Consider the following 24,933-nt stretch of genomic DNA (forward strand, 5'->3'; position numbering starts at 1 on the left):
GAATTTATTATTAAGTTCGAATGAATCTAATTAAAAACTCTGTTTGGACATGTTCAATTGAGAAATGGAAGTCTTACATTTCTTCGGATGAATGATGTGCCATTTGCTTATACTTTGTCCTTATCCTACATATGCGGCCACTCCCACTTGGATCATTTTTCGAAGCAAGGCAAGTGCTTCTTCTTGGTCCTTGTCCTTCATTCAGAATAATTAAATGTATGTACTTAACTTTATTCTTTCGTGACAAATTATTTATACTATTCTCGAGTAGTATTATTATTAGTTGGCAGAACTTCTGCTACATATTCGTGCTAGAACATAATAATTAATTTGGATTGTAAAAAATTACTTGCAGCAATTAAGGTATTGAAAAAAGATTGTAACAAAATGAGAAAATAAGGTTGTTTTTTGGCCGTTTTGTATTAATTAGACTAAGGTTCTCTTACCAAAAATCCCCGTAATTAACTAGTTCACGTCATAAGCATAGCATGTTTTTACGAGATTATCTCTGTAAGAATGTCAACATTTTTCATGCCTCAGTTATATTGCAATTAAGGATTTTTTTTTTTTTTGGTTATTTTTTATTTTCCTTTCATTTGCTGTTGTTCTCTTTTACACCTGATTTACAACCATCGGTTTTTTGTCCTTTTTCTTAAAAAAAATTTTTAATCGGACTCTTTTTTCACTATTTTTCTATGTACAACAGGTAGGACAAGTTTTTCTTACCCAATCGGTTTATGTATATGGTTTTCGTTATTTATCATCCATATACACTGAATTAATTTCAAAAATGTATATATATGTATATAAGCCAAAAATAAATCAATAAACATTAACAAACGAGCCCAAATTTACACCCAAAAAAAAATTTGTTGTTTTTTTCTGGTAAGCTAGATAGATTTTCGGTATATCATCCTATATCTATGAGATTTGCATTGTCTCCAATATTTCTATGGAAACACAGATATCAAATACATACATTATACACCAATAAGCCACACTCTTTTCAGTGCACCTACATTTTTTCAAGGTGCACTTTTTTAGGTGAACTATATATTAATAAGCTGCATTTTTTCTTTTTCTTTTTTTAATTCACCAAAATAAAAGGCTGCACTTTTTTAAGAGTTTTTATTTATTCAATGTCATTAAAATGTAGAAATCATTTTTAAATAATAAAATTATAAAAAGTTAATCGAAATGATTAAATATATAAATAATGAATACATTTCAAGCTTTTCTTGTATAGAAGAAGCTAAATTTTGGGGTGGGGGTGGGAACAAACAAGCTATATATACTTTTCTTCTAACACACATATTAAGAAATAATATCCATTGGAGAGGACTGTATAGAGCTCAAATTAAAATATCAACACTTAATTAAATTAAAATAGATAGTTATCAAGATTAGCTAGGTTTTCCTAGACTTTAGCAAGTTTGGCAACTCATTAATTAATCTGGTAAGTTTTTCAAAGTCCAGTTGTTCACCAAGAGAGTTATTTGTTGTATAATGTGAATTCAGGACGCATTTTAGAAGCAAAATTAATGTGGAAAGAAAACGTGAAATATCATCTATTTGTGAGAATTAAACCCAAAAATAAATAAAAAAGGAAATTCTCTTGTGAAAACTCCCTTTATAAGAGTACTCCTTTCACGAATTTTACCATTACAACATATTACCTTTCTTTTCTTTCATCTTCTTTCTGTTTGTTTTCTCTTATATATTAAGAGCATAAACATGGTTATCAAAACCAAGAGAGTTTTCCAAATACCATAAAGTCCTCAGAGATTATAACCCAAAAAAAAAAAAAAAAAAAAAAAAAAAAAAAAGAGAGAGAGAGAGAGAGAACATTTGCAATATAGTTAATTATGAAAAGGAAATATGAGAATAAATTTCATTTCAATGTGTCAACGCTTGGGCAGTTTACAAGACATTATTGGCGACAATCTAAGACGAATGCCGCCAGGACGACTGCTTTCATCTTCTTCTCCATCTTCCTCATTCTTGCTGTCTTAGTTTTTGCAGGCGGGATTGATAATGTAAGTCTATATGCTTGTGCAAAGAAAAGCTTTTAGGAATATTTTTTTTAAAATTTATTATTTTTAATATTTTTAAAAACAATATTTCACAACAGTTTTTTTGTTTTCAAATAACAACTGAGATTTTGTATATATTTTTTTTGTTTTCTAAGTTTTATTTTCCAGGTGTTTACTCTCATAATTCAACTCTAACAATAACAACAAAAAAAGCACCAAAAAGGGCCGAATTTCAACTCATCTGTGCTAAAGGAAATGAAACACAAGTTTGTCCAACAACCTATCCCATTTCCCACCACAACCCCATAATTAATCCTAGCCATTCATCAAGCCCAAAGTGTCCATCATACTTCCGATGGATCCACGAAGATCTCCGGCCATGGCAAGAGACCGGAATCACCAGAGATATGGTGGACCGGGCCCGAAGGACCGCCCACTTTAGGCTAGTGGTTGTGAATGGCAAGGCCTACATTGAGAAATATAGGCAGGCAATACAAACTAGAGACATTTTCACAATATGGGGTATTCTGCAACTTCTAAGGCTTTACCCTGGTAGATTGCCGGATTTTGAGCTTATGTTCGACTGCGATGATAGGCCGGTCGTCCGATCGGAGGACTTCCACGGCCCAAATGATGGACCACCGCCATTGTTTCGGTATTGTGGGGATGATTCAAGCTTGGATATTGTGTTCCCAGATTGGTCTTTTTGGGGCTGGTAATTGCTTCCTTCTTTACACTCTTTTTTAAGTCTTTGACTTGGAGTTATTATGTACCATTTATGATATTTACATTATGGTACCATACATAGTATCATAAATTACAATTTCCACTACTTGTCACAGCCCACCCACTATCCACTAGTCCTTCAGAAACAGCTCAAACCGACAATGGAAAATTAAATAAGTTGAACAAAATTGAGTTAACATTAAACTTGAAGCAAAAATATTTGGGATCAAAGAAGAAAAAATTAAATTTGATAACCCAAATAGGGAAAGGGAAGAAGTAAGAGGTTAAATTGATTTCAAAATTATTATATAAGGTAAAAGTTTACTGAATTATGGTATAGGGCGGAGACAAATATAAGACCATGGAGTATTGTGTTGGAGGACATAAAAGAAGGAAATAAGAAAACAAAGTGGAAGGATAGAATTCCCTATGCTTATTGGAGAGGTAACCCACATGTGACTCCAACTAGAAAAGACCTTCTCAGTTGCAATTCTTCTCAAGAATCTGACTGGAATACTCGCCTCTATATTCAGGTAGATTAACTTCATCTTAATTAATTGAAAAATCATTTCTACTTTATTATTATTTCAAGATATTCCAAATTAAGCCTCTCATTTCATATGTTTATAATTGCTTCATTTCAGGACTGGGACGAACAAATTAAACAAGGATTCAAAGACTCCAATGTAGGAGACCAATGCACCCACAGGTAACTCTTTTTGATTAATTTCAAGTGTCTCCATGAAATATTTTGTTTTCAATATCATGTTGAGCAATAATATGGTTTATGGTTGTTAATTAATTTCATATTTTTTTCCTATATACAGGTACAAAATATATATAGAAGGATGGGCATGGTCTGTGAGTGAAAAATATATTTTGGCTTGTGACTCCATGAACTTGTACATAAAGTCTCAATTCTATGATTTCTTCATAAGGGGAATGCTACCGTTGCACCACTACTGGCCGATTAGGGACAACTCCAAATGCACCTCTCTTAAGTTTGCCGTAGATTGGGCCAACAACCACACAAATCTGGTAAAACTTTTTCATTATACTTTCTTCCTTTTTAATTTAAATTTATCCATTAGCAAGCCTAAGAAATTCAAGCCCTAATTTGGCAAACATTAACCCCCCAAAAAACACTATTTTATGCTTTTAATTAAAGAATAACAAATTACTTGATAAGAAAGATTTTGATCATACATAACGCCTTAAACCCAAATGTTTACAATCCACTTGTACTAGCTTTGATTATCACGAATATTGTTTCCAAATCTAAAAATAATTATTATTATTATTATTATTAATTTATTAATTTTCCACACACAAAAAATTACAGAGATTCCCTTTTTCGTTTTGATTTCTCAGACTCATGACCTCTCAAATGTAAATGTAAGTAATTTGCTAATTAAGCCAATATCAATGGATAAAAATAAAATAAAATAAAATAAAACAAAATAAATGATGATGATGATGATGATAATTATAATAATAATAGTCTATAATCCATATTCTTAAATTAAATACATATGGCATATATATGTATGTATGCAGGCAGAGGCCATAGGGAAGGCAGGGAGCAAGTTCATACAAGAGGATGTGAAAATGGAGTATGTGTATGATTACATGTTTCATCTGTTAAATGAATATGCAAAGCTATTGAAATTTAAGCCAAGTATAAAACCTCTTGGAGCTGAAGGAACATTAATGGAGGTTTGTTCAGAAACAATGGCATGCTCTTCAAATGGAATATCGAATAGGTTCATGAGGGAGTCAATGGTGAAATATCCAAGTCATTCACTTCCCTGCACTCTTCCTCCATATGATCCTCATGTTCTTGCTGATTTTTTTGAGAAAAAGGCCAATTTAACCAGGCAGGTAGAAATTTGGGAAGATGAGTATTGGCATAAATCTAATTAGTATGAATAAAATTGATAGATGTAAGTTATTTCTTTTATTGATAGATATAAGATATATCTTGATTTGTAAAATTTATCCTTGATTTACCCTTTTGGTGTTAAACTTATACAAGGTTGATAGATGATTTGAAATCAAATTTACCAAATTTCCTTGGTCACTTGAATGCTCTTCATATATTATAATTATTCTTGCAGCTCTCCTCTCCGTAGATCATCTGAAAAACAAAACAAAATAAAAAAAAAATAAAAGGTTCTTGTCAGGACCCGTCCAGAATTCCTCCTCCGGAACCCTAGACAGCCCTGATCCCAGGGAAATACCACCGAACCTTCCAACGGAAAATCCGGCAGCACCTCCCCTAAGGGATTTACTTACCACAAATTTACCTGCACTGAAAACACACTTCAAAAATATCCCCTTATTCCTCCCACAAACTACAAATTGGTTCCACAAATTGCAGTACTTAAAAAAATAAATACAGTAATCCAGTGCAAAATAAATACAACAAGAGTGAAAGAAATATTACAACTGCAATAAAAGAATAACAGGGTACTGCCGAACTAAAACAGCGAGGAAGATCAAGTCCGCTCCGAGTGAACACCGACAACCTGGTACCTAGAGGAACGGAATTTAAGAGTGTGAGATGCTAATCATCTCAGTGAGCGACCCTACTACTATACCATATAATATCACAGTAATAAGTATAAATAATAATTATTTGGAAATATATTTTCTCTCAAAACCCTTACAATTCTCTCAGTTGGAAAGGTTCCCCTTTTAAAACAATTTCACAAAACCCTTTATTCATATTCCCCGAAAACCAAGACATCAATTAAATACCAGAAGCGGTAACAATTCTATGTTTTAATTCCAATTCAGTTTCCAAACATTTTATTTTTAAAACACAGTTCTGAAAATCATTTGATGCACCCACTATATACCAGTGGCGCCAACAGTACCCAGCGTCCCAAGGTACCGCCAGACAGGAGGTTATAGAAAGAAACCGGCATACGGTCGCGTGGCGTCCCACTGCGCCGCTGCTAACCTGGTGTCCCGGCCAAAGGGGGGTGGCCGCCCTCTCCGATGGCATCCACAGGACACCCTCATAATATCAACCGCGCGCTACTCACACCCACCTGCGCGCTAATCACATCACCTGCGCGCTAATCACACCCACCTGCGCGCTAATCACAACCGTGTGCACACTAACCATATCACATATACCATATCACATAATCAGAACACCAGTACGTGCACGGTGCATCTAAAAATTATAAAATCCGCAAATTTAAATTATAAAACAAATTTCACATTTTTCATAAGCATAGCGGGCATAATCCATCCGCTTGAACCGGGAAATTCTCCACAATTTCCTTATAATCAATGCCATAAATTCCATGATTTTCAAATCCACCAACTCCCAAATCCATCAATTCAAATATCCACATTTTTTCCAAGCATAATTAATTTCTCGAAATATCATAATCAAATCCCATATTATTTTATGGGCATATTTCATAAAAATTGAAATCACCAACATAACCAAATATTTTCCTTGAAATATTTGAAAATCAAATCGTGCCCAATTTACCATTAAAACCACACCAATTTCAAAATCCTCAAAACCATAAAATAATTCCACACGGCATAAATTTGTAGAATTCGCATTTTCTTAAATCCAATAAATTCATAAATAATTCTACAATAAATCCAATAAATATTTGGCACATAGAAATTAAATTCCAAATATTTAATTCACACATAATATATTCATCAATTAAATTCCCCAAAATTAATTTGAAGGTGGGTCACTCACCTGGAGCACGCAATTAACCCATGATCCACTACGGGATCAATTCTACGACTCACCGGTGCTCCTAGAACAAAATTCACAGACAGTCAAATAAATTAATATTTTATTCGGGTAAATAATACCCGGTACCCGGGGGGTCAAAACACAAACGATATCTAGAATTTACGAATCATATACCGAATCGAAGCTCGAGTGATGCTAATCACAGATCCGGTCTTAATTTCCGATGATCGTACCCGACGGGGTTTGAATTTTATCGGGAAGCTTTTCGGGTTTCGGCTTCGCAATTCTCCCAAACCGTCGCGAATTGGTGGAAACGGAAGTCGGATTTGGGTTCAGGAGGTCGAACACTGCGGACTGGAGCTGGCCGGAATTTTCAGGGTACTCGCCGGAACAGTACTTTCCGGCGGCCGCCACGTCACCGGCAACCGTCGCCGGAACAGTAATTTCCGACGGTGGCCGTTTGCTGTGAAATTTTGCAGATTTGTAGATCGTGAGGAGAGCAATCCAACGGGACCGACGGTGAGCAAAACGGAGGTCGGACGGCGGAGAAATCACCGTTTGAAGATTTTCGACCCCTCGCCGGAAAACGCTCCGACCCCGGCGCGTCGGTGGTCCGATGGCCGTGATTTTTGGTGGGTAGGCCGGACTTGAGGAGAGGATGCTGGGTGTATGGCGCGTGTACTGTTTATCGGCCGGAATAGTGCCGGTTCGCGGTGGCCGGCGGTGGAGGGGAAAAATCGCCGCCAAACTTCGGACGTCCGATCCGGGCGCGTCCGGCGGCCGTTCGCCGTGAAATTTGGAGGTTTTGCCGGAAATGAGGTGGGCAAGCTTTCTGTCCGGCGCGTGTACAGTAACTCGGCCGGAACAGTGACAAAATCCGGTGGCCGGCGGTGGCTCTTTCTCTCTCCTCTCTCTCTTTCTCTCTCTTCTCTCTCTTTCTCTCTCTTCCCCGAGTGTTTTAACAAATAAAACCCCTGCATGACACTGTTCATGCCACGTGGACCAATCAGAAACTGACACGTGGCGTTTCACTGTTCACCGACCCAAAAAAAAAATATTAAAATAATACGGTATCCGGTAAACTTCAAACGTCCATAACTTTTTAACCGGATGTCCGTTTTGAGCGTGCCGCTAGTCTATGAACTCGTATCGACGAGTACTTTACAACCATACAAGAGTCAACTCACAATTACATCACAAGAAAAAGTCAACTCCCGGCACCTTTTAGACAGTTTACACTTCAACTTGTTTTGCCCATAACTTTCAAACCGTAGCTCCGTTTTCGACGTGCTACTAGTCTACGAACTCAGGGCGTCATGCACTTCGCCACGGTACCCTGGTCAACTCGAAATTCCCACCGAGTCAAAAAGTCAACTTTTGACCCCTTCGGTCAACGGTCAACGGTCAACCTCGGTCAACGTGCACGGATTCCGGTGCGATTCGGGACGGGGTGTTACATTCTAACTTCTCTACACTTTATTCATTCATTTTTAAACTAGCATTCATTCTCGTATGATATACGGCATGTGTAACCATAATAGATAAATTTTAAAAATAATCTATAATAATTAATTATATTTGAAAATCTATTTAAAAGTTTATTGTTAATGTATATTTGAATCATTTTTTTTCAATATATACTATAAAAGTTTGTTAGTAATTATAAATTTGACGTCTATAAATTATACAATTCAATTATAAAATTCAAATTTAAAAATGTTTATCTATTTAATTTTTTCCATCTATGTAATTTTTCTATCCAATTTTTTTCATCTGTGGAATTTAAATTATAATTCAAATGTATTTATATAATTTAATTTAAATTCAAATATTTTCCATCTATAAAATTTAAATTCAAATTCAAATTCAAATGTATTTTTTGATTCCTTACAAATAATTAATTTTCATGTATTAAATATTCATAATATAATTTAATTATTTTATTATTATTATTATTATTATTATTATTATTTATCCTACATTTTTACCTTATAAGATAAATTATTTATGGAAATCAAATTATAAAATATTTACCTATTTAATTTTTTCTATCTATAAAATTTAAGTTCAAATGTATTTATATAATTTAGTTTAAATTCAAATGTATTTATATAATATTTTTCCTATATGGAATACAAATTCAAACTCAAATATATTTTTTAATTTTTTGCAAATAATTGATTTTTCTATGTTAAATCCTTATAATATAATTTAATTATATTTATTATTGTAATTAATTAATTAAAAATAATTTGGATTTAAAAAAGTTATATATATACATATCATATCTATTCTTTTTATTATAAAATAAAAAGAATATATTTTATTATATAATAAAAGAAGAAGATTAATTTCATTATTAAATACTATGTATAAAATCTTTATATTTTAAAACAAAATAAAGTTAATAAACTAATAAATATATTTATATATAGATAATAAAATCTTTTTTCTAATGCTTTCTTATAAGTATATAAAATTTATTTACTCATAAATTTGAATATATACATACAATATTTTTTATCATTGATTTTGTATTTTTTTACTTTTATTTTTTGCAGAGAAGATGGTATGAATATATATATATATTATCATAATTTTAAGATTACATTTTAAAAGCAACTTTAAAATATATATATATATATATATATATATACATATCAAAATCCTTTAAGCGTTATATTTATATATATATAAATTTTAAACATTTTTTGAAAAATATTGAAAAAACATTATATTCATCTTAAATTTTGTTGATAAAGTTATCAATCACATTATTAATTATCATATTTTAACATTATTATTTTATAATAAAATTTCATTTATCACATCTCCATTCATCTTGGATAAAAACAAACAACCACCGCATCTTACCACATTCTCTTTTTCATTTTCTTAATATTTGTTGAATAATATAATATTGGCAAAATAAAAGAAATAGAAATGTGGGTGTCTTATCTAATATCATTGCCCATGACAATGGGGATGGTGGTTTTCACGTTTAAATATTTTGCTAGGTCTAACGTCCCAAATATGTGCTCCACACCATTGGATATACTTGGCTCTGCTCTCTATCTTATTCCTACTAACATATGGAGTAATATATACTTACATATATATGTGTACAGTTCGTCTATAGTGCGGACGGTCCTTATATGGACCACAATATTAATGATGATTTTTCATACTATTGGTGATGATTTTCTAAGAAACCGTCATTAATATTATGAAAAACCGTCACTAATACTGCGGTCCTCATGCGGACCGTCCTCACCATAGAATTTTCGTATATGTATATATATATATATATATATATAATATAAAATATCTTCCATATTATGTATATATTATAACATTACGCATCATGAAATACTCTGCATGTGTGCTTGTGCGTGTGTGTATATATATTTAACTATGTATGTATTGCATCTATTTACATATATATGTGTTTGTGAATTATTTTAAGCATTTTATATCTCATCTGCTGACAAATGCTGAGGATTTTTATATTAATTTGAATATTATTTTATTGATTTATTAAAATGTTTCAATTAGAATATATGATGGAAAATATGATTTTGATTATAGATTCTAAGTTTAGAATTTAGGGTTTAGGATATAAATCTTAAATGTTATAGATTTGGCCATCTTAAATGTTAACGATGGCAAAGCCCAATGTAGCCAAAGCCAAGAAAGTCAGCAATAGCAGACCAGTCAAAGCCAGAAGAAAAGATTCCTAGACCATGAAGACCAAAACCAGTCAGTTGGGCAATGATGGATTTCTTCCATATCAAACAAATAACAAAAATGACAGTAATTGAAGGGAAAAGATAGGCTGGAATGATATAGTAAGCACAGCTCCTTATGAAGACTAAGAAGAAAAATTGTAGCCTAGTACGTCGTCCCTTGACCATTTTTCTTTCTCATGCAGTGCCCTAGAAGGTTCACAATAAAGAACATATTTTATACCAATACAAAATGTGAATAAAAAATATTTTATTAATTTCCATATGATTATATTTGTACATATAAAAATATTTAAAATATATTTAATTGAGAAAACTATATATATAAATGCATTTTACGTATTTGATTTTTTTTGGTAAATAAACTATTTTGTTTATTTAAAATTTATTTCAAAATAAAAAATAATTTTATATATAATTGGATACAATTATAAAAGATAAGACGTTAAATAAATAAATAAAATTAAAATAAAAAATATGATTTTGGAAGAAATTTAAAAATATATATATACTAAGAGATGGCATTCTTTTATATATTATATATAGATTTGGAGAGTAATGAAGGTTAAATGAGCCTAAACTTATTAATTAGTTCGTTGACGATTCTAAGTGCAGAAAACCATAAAGTAGGAGTGACAGTTGTGTCAATTATTAGCATATAAGTTTGGGGACCAATTTTGAAGCGAAGAAAAATTACTAAGTATTAGGAGGCCCACTCAAGTGCTATATATAGGCGATATTAATGAATTAATAATTTAATATCTATTGACATACCAATTAAAAGTTTAAAATGAAATTAGTGAGAAATATTGTTTAATTGATAACCTCAAAAAAATCCTAAATGCAATTAATTGTAACAACATTTCTTCAAGTTCCTAAAGACAAATTATGAAGACAACCAAGTTCTCAGTTAAGAGGTGGATGAATACAAACGGCAGATGAAAAATGCATATAAAATTACACCTCACTAATTAATGGTCCAAAATTGAAATTAACTGTGAAAAAAATAAAAAGGGAATTTTTTTCTTTTTCTTTTTTTTTTATGAAAAAAGGATAGCAATCTAAATAATGAATTTGGAATTTTGAAATAGAAATAGAAGAATGAATTAAATGTAGTTGTACTTTTTTTGGTAATATAAATGTAGTTGTACTTGTACACTGTAACTTGATGATACAGAGAGAGTTTAGGGATGATCATCACTAGTGAGTTCGAGTTTTGATGATATCAAAACTCATCTCACCAGGATCGGTAGCTTGTAACTCAACTCGAAATCCCATCTAATTCTTTTTTAAATCTGTTCTTTGTACTCGCATATACCATCTTACATCTTATCCTTGATATATCCGGTGACCTATATATATATATATATATATATATCAAACATATTATAGATAATAATAATAATAATAAAATATTTATATATAATTATTTAAGATATTTATAACACATTAGCATCCTCTCTTATAAGTTAATCAAGAAGCCCATACCATATAGCTCGTGATATTTGGAATCTGTTTTCAGAAAATTAGTTTCCAAATATGGTTATATACTATATAACTCAAAATTTTGATTCATTATATTTGAAGTGTACCCACCAAAAAAATAAAAAAAATTTTGAAGTGTACAACAAGAATAATATCATTTAATTTAAGAAATAAATTTATCAAACTTTTATCTCTAGAAAAATAAAGAAAAATTCAAAGTATAACGTACAAATTACAAAAAATTATTCTGTTAATTATCAAAATACTACTAAAAGCTTGTGCAAAATGATCAAATTTATCACAAGAGATAATTGTAATTAATCAATATATATGTATATATAAATTTTTTCACATTCAGATGCAGTACAAATGACCATTCTTTTCTTCTACTTTTTTTTCTTCTTCTTCTTTTTTTTTTTTTTTTTTTTTTTGTGAGAAGCAATTTCTTATCTGGAAGAAATTAGTCATTTGCAAGGCGTATAAAGTCATAATATTCTTTTAAGATAATAACTAATATAAAACGGTAGATTTCCTTGTACCGAAGTTATTAATTGTTGTTTATAACAGATCATCATAGCCATTGCGATTTTCTAATATTCCAATTGTAGATAAAAGAAGGGATAAAAGTAGAGGCCCCAATTTATTTATTTGAGATGTATGCTGTAAAATGTATAGATATACAAACCAAGCAATAAAGAAGATTTTGGTTTTCTGGCAGTTCTTATCAGTAGTGACATCGAAATCAAAAACAGCATATCAGCATTCGTCAGCAGGCAAAGAATCAGTGAAATCATTGTATGTTTCTTGCGGATTTCCAAGCTTTTCAACTACCACTTGATGAATCTTTTCTTCTATCTCGAACACAATGAACCTATGGTTCCTTTATAACTAACCAAAAAAGAAAAAAAAAAAGTATATATACAAACTAATTAATCTCGATTAGAGTTGTTCTTCATTAATTAAAAAAACTACGGCATTTGGTTTCTAAAAATGTCTGGTATTTAAAAAATAAATTAAAAAAAAAGACAATTTAGATGACAAAGCTAATACAACTTAGTGACAGGATTGAAATATATATTCTAGAGTCACATTCATAAAACGATATATATATATATATATATATATATTGTATAACACCTCATCCTCATTGATAAACTTGTCACTCCCTATCATTGTTCTTAATTTAACCACTGCATTCGGTATGATTCCATGAGATCACTTCCCAAAAAGATACACATCCCCTCACTGAAACATATACTTAACTGCAGAGTTATTTTGAACTTTAAAGTTAATTGCCCTGAAAAAATCTCAATTCATCATTATATTTAAATCATCTCCTATTTTATATGCGTACGATATGAAATTGGATACAAAATAACCTGATAGTACCTCTTACACTCACCTACATTGATTATCACAATCCCCCTTGGGGTTCAATATTCTAGTAGCATGTCAGTGCCTATTGTACCCAACATTGACAAAATTGATTATCACAATGACAAAATTGATTATCACAATCCAACCTTGGGTTCAACATTTTTCTAACACACTTAATACTTATAGGGTTCAACATCCTTACTGACACACTTTTAACTAGATACAGGCTCTGATACTATTTGTAACACCCAGTCTTTACTTGCAAATTTGTCGTTCTTTATCAATATTGTCACCAGTTTTCTACTGATATTGTCCCTAGTTTAGTACATTTGAATCATCCCCTATTTCACACACGGAAGATATGAGATTGGACACCAGGTAGCCTGTTAAAGTACCTCTTGCACCCATCCACACTGGTTCCAACATCCTTCCTGACACATTTCTGGCCGAGCATAGACTCTGATACCATTTGTAACATCCTTTCTCCACGAGTAAATTTCTAATTTAGCTACTATATTCGATATTAAATTATTTTTTATTCAAATTCCCAGGAGGTCACCCATCCTCCTACTAAAGTAAGCTTAACTGCAAAGTTTTTTTCAAATCTTGAAACCAGTCATTTTGAAAATATCTCACCGTTATAAAAGTGACTATTGTTACCTTAAAACCATCCCCCATTTTATACCTAAACGATGTGGGACTAAATACTAGATAGTCTGCCATGCTTCTTATACTCACCCATACTAGTTGTCACATATTTTTCTTTATATAAGTATTCATATTTTAATCCAACATAAATGTACTCCATACATGCATAAAATCAAGAAAAAGTGAAGCTTGAAAATGTCAATGAGGTAGCATACCATGTTTTCCTACAATTGGAGATGAAATCCTAGTTTATTTAGCGATAAAGGAAAAAAAAAAAAAAAAAAAAAAAAAAAAAAAAAAGAAAGAAAGAAAAGAAAAGAAAGAGAAAAAAAATGAGAAATAGAAATTCTTTATTATTTTGTCAAGGCATGAAAAAAATGTTTTTATTTAATTCTTTATTATTTTGTTCAAGACATGAAAAAAATGTTTTTATTTATTTAATTTTCTCCTTTTTTTTTTCTTTTTTTTTTCTTTTTTTCTTTTTTTTTTTTTTTTGAGAATGGTTAGGGATTTAAAGAGATATTTTTGCGGAAAGTAAAAATTTTTTTGGCTCTTTGGCATTTCTTAGGCAGACTAATAGGCTGATCATGTCCACAAGAAACTTTCATGTTGCCGCGTTTGGGTGATCCAATTCTTTGATACCTTTAATTTTTTGTTTTCCCAATTTGGACCAATAAAAAAATTTAAAATTTTGATACCAATGCCCTTTAAAATTTCGACATTTATCTTTTATAATATCAAATTAGTAACAACACCCTTTTCAATTTATAATAGTATAATAGGAATCCAAATCCTTCAAATGACTTTTTAACTTGTTGAATTGTATTAACTGGAAGAGAATTTTCAAATAGATTATATTTTTGTTTTGAGAGAATCTCCTCAAATACCTGAGAAAGTATCTTATGTCATATGTATATATGTCGAGATTCGATTATTGTATGACAAATCAACTAATTTGAAGCGAAGCTCTAAATCATTTTGCAATTTTTGTTATTTATAGATGATTTTGGCAATTACAGATAAATGACACCAATAATTCAATATATATCATGGTTTGATTAAATTAAAACTTATAAAATAAAAAATAATTTACAATTTGATTTTAAAATTGAGTTGTCTAATAATAATTAGAGGTAACTTTGAAGGTATACTGATAAGATATTTTTTTCTACGCAGAATGCACGTACACTTAAACAGTTAAAAAGTCACGACATAAGTGTTTTAAATCGAAGTTGTACCATTTAGAAACATTGGTGCTAATTCAATATTGCAAGAAGTAAAATGCAAAGTATTGAAATTTCATGTGATCTGTAAAATTTATATGATTAGAAGGTGTTTAATTATATACTTTCTTCTTCTTCTTCTTCTTTTGTGTGTTTGGGATTGGGCTATATATTTTTGGCCACTTAATTTCTTTTGTAATAGTAAAAAATAAAGATAAAAAACAAACAAAAGAAAAACAAAAAACTTCCCAAACGGGGTTTTGATGAAATCTGCCAAAGAAGCAACACTGGCAGGGTCAGCAACATCGAGCTGATGGAAAAGAACTTGGCCAGAAAGCTCAGATTCTTTCAACTTGTCAACAGCTTCAAGGCCCTTTTTTTCATGTCTAGCTGTTAAAACCAAAGTGACTACTGCTTCACAGCTTCTAATCCAATCCCCTTGTTTGCCCCTGTTACTGCTGCATACCTGACAGACCAACCAAAATAATAAAAATTTAAAATAAAATAAAATAAAATGGAGTAGGAAAATCAAACAGGGGAAATGAAAGATGGATGTTAATTGACATGTCCTAAGAGAGTGATTGAGATGTTAAAAGCAAACTAAAATGGGCAATTGGAGTAACAAAAAAGTACCAACCTTTGTGTAGCTTCCATTGATGATGTGGCTGTTTGTGTTTTGATGTTTTCTTTTCCTCGGCTAAACTAAAAGAATCTATGTTGCAGCTAAACGCATTAATAGGAATTATAATAGATCAATAAATTTTCCAATTTTCTTTTTTTTTTTTGGGTCAAAAATAATTTTTTTTATTTGAAAAATAATAATTGAAAAGTAAACAAAAGAAACAGGCAATATGAAATTATTGATGATGTTAAATGTATTACGCCCCCCCCCCCCCCCCCCTTTTTTTTTTTTTTGGTCTTTTTTTCTTGTTCTTATTCTTTTCTTTTTTCTTTTTTTTTTTTTTTTTGCTTTCCTAGCTTGATTATATCAGCCAGGAAATTACTAGATTCATCCAATTTATTTGTTAAAGTTTAGATACCAATTTTGCGACACTGTTTTAATAAATATTTTTATTCATACATATTTTAGATTATGTTAATTTATCAACTATTAAGATACTAGTATGTGTACACCCAAAAAATAAAAATAAAAAATAAAATACTACAACGTGTACGTCTTCAAAATCCCATATACAAGAGTACTTGGTACAAAAACTATAAAAACCTTCTTTTTCTACAATTTCACTCTTTTTTGATTGTCTGTCTCATGTTACTGTTGATCTTCAAAAACCAGAGCTCGGCCCAATTAAAAATAATGGTTACAAAGAGAACCATTTTCTTTTGCTTTTTGTTTTGTTATGTTTTTTATTTTTTTATAGACGATAATCAATCACATATTCACATACCATTAATTTTGGCTAATGAATTTCAATTTCAATTTCATGAAAATACAACCTCTAAAAGGTTTTATTAAATTACAAAAAGTCCATGATTAATGCTTTGTAGTTCCCCGAAGACAGACGACTTGTCGTTGGGTGACAGTAGTGCTGTAGTAACAATAAGTTTTGTAAATGCTTTGTAACATAGTGAATTCAGAGCACTGCCTAAAACAACATCATAAAATCCCTCTTCCACAAACAAGATCATGTGTTTAAGAATGGACTCCAAAGATCAAAATGATGCCACTTCCTTCTGAAGAAAGAAGAGGCCAGAAGGACCATCATTTGGCAGCAAGGCTAGCTTCACTGGACTCGCAGCGCCTTCTTCCACGGGCAAGATTCCGGAATTGAAGTTTATGTCAGTCTTAACATAGCCTGGGCAGACACAGTTGATTCGGAAGCTGAGATACTTCTTTGCCAAAATCCGTGTATAGGCATTCATGGCTGCTTTTGAGAGTCTATAGGCAGACATAAAAGCCGGCCATTTTTTGCCTTCTAGTGAACCCTCCTTGAAATCTTTTAGAAACTCTGCTAAAATTTCATCTAATCTCTCCTCTGTAAGGCTTTCAACATCACTAAATACTCCTTTTAACTCATCATTTTTTATGTGCTGACCAAAACAACAAAAAAATGAGAGGAAAATAAAACTAAATCAGCTCCTACTTATTATTCCAAATATATCTTAAATTTTATAGAGGATTTAGTACAACACTTTGTCCCCATGCATTTTTACATATTTTGCTCTCAAAACTACGAAAACTATGGCATTACCCTGTTGAACCATTACCAACCATACATTTTAACAGATGAATTTGATAAAATTAATCACACAGATATAAAGCAGTGCTGCCTAATAGAAAATTTTGTGAACTTCATAAGACAAAATTGCATACTAGGGACTAATGTGACAAATAAACAAGGGTTCATGGGAGCAATATAACCGTTTCTATAGTTTGGAATGCAAAGAGCAAAATGTACTAAAAGTCTAGGGGATTAAAGTGATGCATACATTTAAAAAATCAATAATAGTACAATAACATCTAAATTGGGAAACCATTGAAAGGACTGGGAAACAATAACATCTTAATAGATTATCTGCTCTATTCCCAACTCAAGGTCCAAAGTTCAAATCCAATTCCTTCAAGCATAAGTAGTAAATGGCATACTGATAATTTATTTAATAATTGCTAAGTAACTTTTATATATACCTGCAACTGGCCCATGGAAGAGGAAACATTAACAATTCTTGGAGAATCAGAAAACTGGAGGAGAGGAATAAGTGCTTCAGCTGTCCTTTTAGCACCATAATAGTTTATTTGCAAGCATTCTTCCGCCAACTCGTAAGTTTGAGTCATTGTTTTACTCCATTGAGCTTCCTGGACAGCAAGAGGATCATATGTTATTACAGTATGGAGAATATACCCATGTACAATGGAATTTGAAATACTATCATAGCCTTTCAATTTTCTTATACTTGATTAAACGTATATCAAAAACAGTTTTAGGGAGTTCTAATCCATTTTGAAGTAAAACAGATATAAATCATCGGATGAATCTCATTTAAAGGCAAGGCCATTAGTTCTAAGCCCAAAACCTGAAATGCCTAGCATGATATTCAATTTCCAAGAAACCATTCTCTTGGCCCAAAATAGAAAAACAGAACTGAACAGAAAAATTCAGAACATTTGCACTTAATTTGCAGCCTTCAATTTACTTGTTCTTGATATGAGTAACGTTAATTATGATTTCCAACTAAGCTAAAGCACACCACAAAAAAAAAAAAAAAAAAAAAAAAAAAAAAAAAAGGGATATGGTGTTAATCACAAGTTTAAAGCATAAATCACTCGTCAAGAACTTACTCCAGCATTTTCTTTGGATGATGCTAAAAACGCATCAACATCTATTTCCACTCCACCAACCCCTGCATTGTTCACCTGTTCAGAGTTCCAACAACATTTCATCATTTTGTTTTATCATATTAACAATAACATAGAAACTCAGAAGATATCCTTTATAACCATAACGTGACAATAAGACAACCATAGTTATGTTTCAAACCGCTGTCGCATTTGTAGCAATCACTATCACTGTACGGAAACAAAATAGGTAAACTAAACAAGTTCAATGCATCATCGTGCTTCCAACTTTTAATATTTCAGAACTATACACAGACTAAAAACAATTTTGTGACATAAACGACATGTAAAAGAGCAAGCCTACAGTTCTCAAAACTCCAAAAGATGCTAGTTTTATTATATCAGATTCTTGGGGTTCTAAAGTTGCATTAAATGGGATTATATCAGAAAAGAGGGAACCCAGTACAAAATTGTTAGCCCTAAGATTAAAACTCTCAAACCAGAATGTCGCATAATTGAACAAGTAGCCTTTACATACCCAATAGTGGACTCTAAATTACCAGTTTTGGGGTTTGTTACCCATTACAAACCAATCAAATCTGATTTTTTTTTCTTTTTTTCTTTTTTTTTTTTTTTTGTCATAGATATTAACTGTAATGGTAGGGTGAGAAAATAGATAAAATCGATGAAACAGAAAAGTTCAACTGAAAAAAAATAAATAAACAAAAAAAAAAAAACTCAGAAATCATATATACCAAGATATCAAGTTTCCCAAACTGGGTCTTGATGAAATGCGCCAATGAAGCAGTACTAGCGGGGTCAGTAACATCAAGTTGATGAAAAAGCACTTGACCAGAGAGGTCAAACTCTTTCAATTTCTCAACAGCTTCAAGACCCCTTTTTTCATCTCTGGCAGTTAAAACCACAGTGATTCCATTGGAGGCCAACTGCTTCACAGTTTCCAATCCAATCCCCTTATTTGCCCCTGTTACTACTGCATACCTGAAGACCAGCCATAAGTATACAATAACAAATTAACAACAAAAAGAAAAGCAGGAAAATCTAATAGGGGAAAATGAAAGATGGGTATTACAAATATGGCTAAAGGAATTGATGAAATGTTAAAAGCAAACAACATGAAGCATTGGAGTAAAAAAGTAGAACCTCTGTTTTGAAGCTTCCGACATTGATGATTGGTTGTTTGAATTGTTTGAGGAAACAAAAGAATGTCCAGAGAGAGTTTGTGGTTTCCTTTCCTTGGCTCAACCAAAAGAAGTTTTATTTTGTTGTTGATGTTGACATAATTAAGAGAAACTAATAATAATTTTTATTTTTTTCTGGTTTGTTAAGAGTCTCCGTAAGTGCAAACCAAACCACACGTTTGCAGTACTCTTCGATTATGACACTCAAATATCGTTTTCCTACTTTTATAGATTTTTTTAAAAGTTTTAAAAATTTGCATTGAATATTTTAAAATTTTTTAGAGTTTTTAAAAGGTTATATTTAACTTTTAAATCCATAAAAATCTTTAAAAATTTTAATTGAATACATTGCTTAATATCAACATAAATTTCTTAATTTCAAAAATAATAGTGAAAACTAAATCAAAAACGAAAAAAACTTAGTACATGTTTGGTATACAAAAGAAAAAAGTTAAAACTTATGGAATAGCTATTATATTCCTACTTGTATTTCATATATTAAACTTAACAAGTGATATGACCAAGAATATAGCAGTATTTAATTAATTTTTTTATTCATATTTAAATTATATTTAAAATATCGTATAGATATATATCACATAAAATGTTCTCTCTCTCTCTCTCTCTATATATATATATATATAACTAAACTATAGTAAGAACACTAATTTAAAGATATTGTGCATATGTATATCACATAAAATGTTATCTCTTTCCCTCTCTCTCTCTCTCTCTCTTTTTCACTATATATATATATATATATATATATAACTAAGCTCTAATGAGAACACTAATTTAAAGATATGGTGTAGAAGTATATCACATAAAATGTTATATAATATACATCTACATGATATCTTTAAATTAGCATCCTCATTGAAGTTTGATCATATACTATATAATATTTGAATTATGCTAATTTATCAACTATTATGATACTATGTGTAAGCAAGTTTCAAAAAATCGGTAGTGATAAAAATATTGAAAGTTCAAAATATGAAAATATTCATGGAAATATAAAAAATCATCGAATATCAATAAATAAAAAAACTCATAAAAATGATAGAAATTAATGGAAATTTATTTTAAAATGGATATTTTTATTGAAATCTTAAGATTAATTTATTCAATTAATTAATTATCAAATATACTATAAAAATTTCAAAAATATTGAATAAAATTTATATTTCTCTTAATCAATAATATATAGTAAGTGTTAATGATTATAAATATATTATTATTTATAAAAAAACAAAGCAAAAAATATATATTTGATTGAAATATTTATTAGTTAAGATATATAAAATAATTACTACGAATATATTATGTATCATAAAATGCTATTTCAATACCATATAAAATTTTTCGATAGCTGAAAATTATTAAAAGTTGCATATGCTTGATAATTTTACATACAATTATTAATATGTTAATTATATGGATTTCATATTAAATTGTCTCTATACATGTTGATAATCATTATATAATACTGGTTGACTATATAAAAATTATTATCAGATAATTGAATTGGAAACAGTATCCACTAGTTACTACATGATGATATTGTATAAATTTTTATTAATTCATTTAGGTACATTTATAGATAATATATTCTTTGCATATATTTATAATATTAATCTACTTCATAATATTTATAATATAATATTTATTATTTATATTACAGGCATATTTGTATTTTTATTTATATTAAAATCTATATCTACTTTATAATAATTATAAGTAGGTAGATAGTTAAATATAAAAAATATTTATTAATTTTTTGATAAATATTTTTAAAAAAATAAATTTAATATAAATTTTCACATAAATTTTTATGAAAATTATGAAATTTTTGAGAAAATCATAGTTAAATTGATATAGATATTTGATAGAAATTTTTGTAGATATTTTATAAAAATATCAAAAATTTCAGTAAAAATTATGAAAATTTCATTTATTTCCATTTGAAACCAATTCCTATCAACCTTTTAAAAATATGAAAATTTCAGTAAAAATTTTGATTTTTTAATCCTTATGTGTAAGTACTCAACATCCGATGTAAGAATACTTGATGTAAGAATACTTGGTGCAAGAACTATTAAAGCTCTCTTTATATAATTTCTCTATTTTTTTGGTATTGTCATGTTGCCATTGAGCTTTACAAACCAGAGCTCAACCCAATTAACAGTAAATGGTTATAGAGAGATAACCACTTTTTTTCATTTGTTTGTTTTTTCAAAATTTTGGTGTTCCTCATACAACGTACTTCTGTTTTGTACTGTTTGAAGGAGGCTAACTATCTGCTGGATTTTTTATTTTATTTTGTTTCTGGAAGAAAATCTGCTGGATTTTAGAGGGGCAAATGTAATTTTATTTATTTATTTTTTTTTTTTTTTGGGTGAACGTGGGCCAAATGTAATTATAAGTAAATTGTATTACTTTACTTTATGGAATCAAAATTAACATATGGTTTATACACATGTAAAATGTATATATGCATATGCAATATATTTAAAATTAATTAAGAGTTTACTTGCATATACATGCAAATTAGATTTATGAAACAAAAAATTAGTAATTATTATTAATTGTATATATAGCAAAATTGAAATACTAAAACAGGATGATTGATTCATAACAAATTAATATATACTAATCAAACAAATTAATATATGCTAATTTCTTAGGAAAAAAAAAAGCTTTATGAATGTCTAGGTGAAAAACTTTATTTATTTTTATCTTAAATAGAATATTTAGTAATTGAAAGAGATGTTTTTTTTACAATTCTACAAAAACTCTACTTAGTATTGTCTTTATACATTATTATTTAAATATATTAGAAATATTAAATAATTTTATATAATAATTCTAATACCTAAAATACCCACAATTCATAAAGTCTTAATTAAGCTAAAAAAAAAAAAAAACTTTTTTTCCCCAATAAATCGCTTAAAGATCTAAAACTACTTTACAAAAACTTTTTATAATACTTTTGAACGAAACTAATAGTTATAAAAATTTTAAAAAATTTACTTTTCAATAGAACACTTTTGAGCAATGCAAAGATGTATATGTTGAAATGTTCGATCTCAAAATTATGAATATCTCTAAAAATATTTCATCATATACTTTTGAACACAATTGAGATTTTCAATCATATATTTCTGAATATATTGGATATATTTGTCTTTGAAAATACTCAGTCGCATACTTTTAAATATATTTAAAATATTAAATTGCATACTTCTAAACACATATGAAATATTCACATTTAAAAATGTTTGATTGTATACTTATAAATATATTCAAAATATTCAATAATACATTTTCGAACTTATTTGAAATATTCATTCCAATATAACTGATCGCAAATATATTTAATTAATAAATATCCTTAATAATAATTTTAAAAATGAGTAAAAATATAAATTTATAATAGAATAATTTTATTTGATAATACAACTAAAATTTCTCTTAATAAAAGGAAAAGCTACCTATATTTAGCTTATCAAAACAAAAATTATTCTGCAGTTTCATGCTGACTTAGAAATATATAAATTGAAGTCAGCTTTCAAAAGCTTTACTAAAATAAACCGACCTTGCAATCCTACACATTTAAAAGTTATACTTCTTCTTTTTATAATAAAAATGACTTTTTTATTCATCAATTTTTCTTTTCTTTTCTTTTTTTTTTTTTTGGCTAATCAATTTTTTATTCATCGTTAACCTCCACATATATGAATCCCAGATCATATATGTAATATATAAAAAAGGTTTTGATATATAAATATTCAATGTTTTTGGAGGATACAAATTATGATATTAAAATTGCGTAATATGAGTCATGCTATATTGGTTGATTAATCTAAACCTTTTTTTTTAAGTGTATAAACTTCAGTTTATTCATGTGATATTAGATTAAACAATTTTTCTGAGTTAGGACAATGCGTATAATTAATTGCATAAACAGGGTGTTTTGTTGACCACTTTTGATAATAATTATATTTATTATAAGGGTATCAATCATTATCCTGCCTTGCGTATTTATATAATTTATAAAAACAAACAATTAATTAAATAAGTAAAAGGTGCATCTTAATTCTCATCCTTCACTAGTTGTGGTTAAGGGATCAAGGCTTTAATTTATGAATATCTTAAGGATGAAGAAGTTAACTAGTTAATATAAAGGCATTTCAATTTAGGAAGTTAATTATTTTATTTATTTTTTTTTAAAAGGACTTTCAATAAATGGATTTAATTTTCATATACTGTCAAATAAATACATATGTTATAAGCATAAACCACCTGTCTTTTTAAATAATCTAAATTTGACCCCAAAAAAAAATATTAAATAAGACAATTCTTATTATCAAAGTTGTCTAGTAAAAAACTCATAATTTATTACTTTATATAAAAGAAAATATTCATTACTCGTGAACCTCATGAATGCCTCATAACCCCTGTACGTCTACTTGGCATTGTGGACACATGTACACCCACTTGTCATTGTGAACCTCTGGGTTTCCTTTCTTTCTAGAGGTGGTGGGTAATATTGTGATTTGGGCATCTAGCTTGGGCACTTCTTGTAATTTTACATAAATATGTCAAACCCCCCACTGGGATTGGATTTGGGTGGGGCTTTCTATTTTTTTAATCATGGTTTGGGTTGATGGCATAGGCCCATTTTTAGGCCTGGCTATCCCTTCGCCAAATAAATAAGATGAAATAAACCTGGGCAAATATTTATATATATTAATATTTCAAGTCTACTTTGTTAAAAGAATATAATATATATAACAATGATATAGTAAAGAATTTATGGAGAGAAATTTTGAAGAATAGCATCACAGTTATCAAATTTTTATGATTTGATGATTATAGAGAAATTCCTTTACAAATCCATCCCCATAAATTCTTTGCTGTATCAAAATTAATAAAATATATATATATATATATATATATATATTGATATGGTGAGGCACTTATTTGAAACAACTGGAAAAGACAGTTATTTACAATATCAAATCATGCATGATCATATTTCCTTCCTATATAAATCCCTCACTGTATCCTTCATCTACAACATCATATCATACATGATCATATTCCCTTTTATAAAGTCCCTTATATATTATTTTTGTATATATATTTCAAGTCCTACTATTTTTGGGTATGTTTTTATACGCATTTGGGAGATCTTGATTATCATATATATAAATTAGTTTAACGTATTGCATGGATTAATATCACTTTTAGGGGAGAAAAAAATTAAACACATTTTATTAATATGAAAAATCGAAGCAGGATTAGTTTTGCAAATCTTCAATCTCCACCCCCTTATGAGTTCAGAATTCATATATTTTTATCAATCTTTATTAGCACTGCTAGAAGAGTTAATTTGGTTGAAACAAGCTTCTGACGAGTCTCTTTCAATGGTATAGCAAACATATACATAGTGTTCC

General features: G+C 29.5%; 2 protein-coding genes across 2 annotated transcripts; one reads left to right on the forward strand and one right to left on the reverse strand.

Annotated features, from left to right (window-relative positions):
• The first annotated feature begins 1,689 nt into the window (after nt 1-1,689).
• LOC107423570 (uncharacterized) lies at nt 1,690-7,827 on the forward strand. Its single transcript, XM_048478033.2, has 6 exons — nt 1,690-2,036; nt 2,189-2,748; nt 3,100-3,292; nt 3,404-3,468; nt 3,587-3,797; nt 4,317-7,827. The coding sequence occupies exons 1-6, from the start codon at nt 1,866-1,868 to the stop codon at nt 4,680-4,682; spliced, it is 1,566 nt and encodes a 521-aa protein (XP_048333990.2). The 5' UTR covers nt 1,690-1,865; the 3' UTR covers nt 4,683-7,827.
• An 8,550-nt stretch (nt 7,828-16,377) lies between these two features.
• On the reverse strand, nt 16,378-19,590 carry LOC107423577 ((+)-neomenthol dehydrogenase-like). The gene is made up of 5 exons (XM_016033158.4): nt 19,434-19,590; nt 19,025-19,271; nt 18,273-18,347; nt 17,622-17,789; nt 16,378-17,023 (listed from the first exon to the last, which is right to left on the reverse strand). Exons 1-5 carry the CDS (start codon nt 19,454-19,456, stop codon nt 16,646-16,648), a joined length of 891 nt encoding a protein of 296 aa, XP_015888644.1. The 5' UTR covers nt 19,457-19,590; the 3' UTR covers nt 16,378-16,645.
• Nucleotides 19,591-24,933: the final 5,343 nt, after the last annotated feature.

This window comes from Ziziphus jujuba, chromosome 3 (assembly GCF_031755915.1).
Source record: "Ziziphus jujuba cultivar Dongzao chromosome 3, ASM3175591v1".
NCBI classification, from domain to species: domain Eukaryota; kingdom Viridiplantae; phylum Streptophyta; class Magnoliopsida; order Rosales; family Rhamnaceae; genus Ziziphus; species Ziziphus jujuba.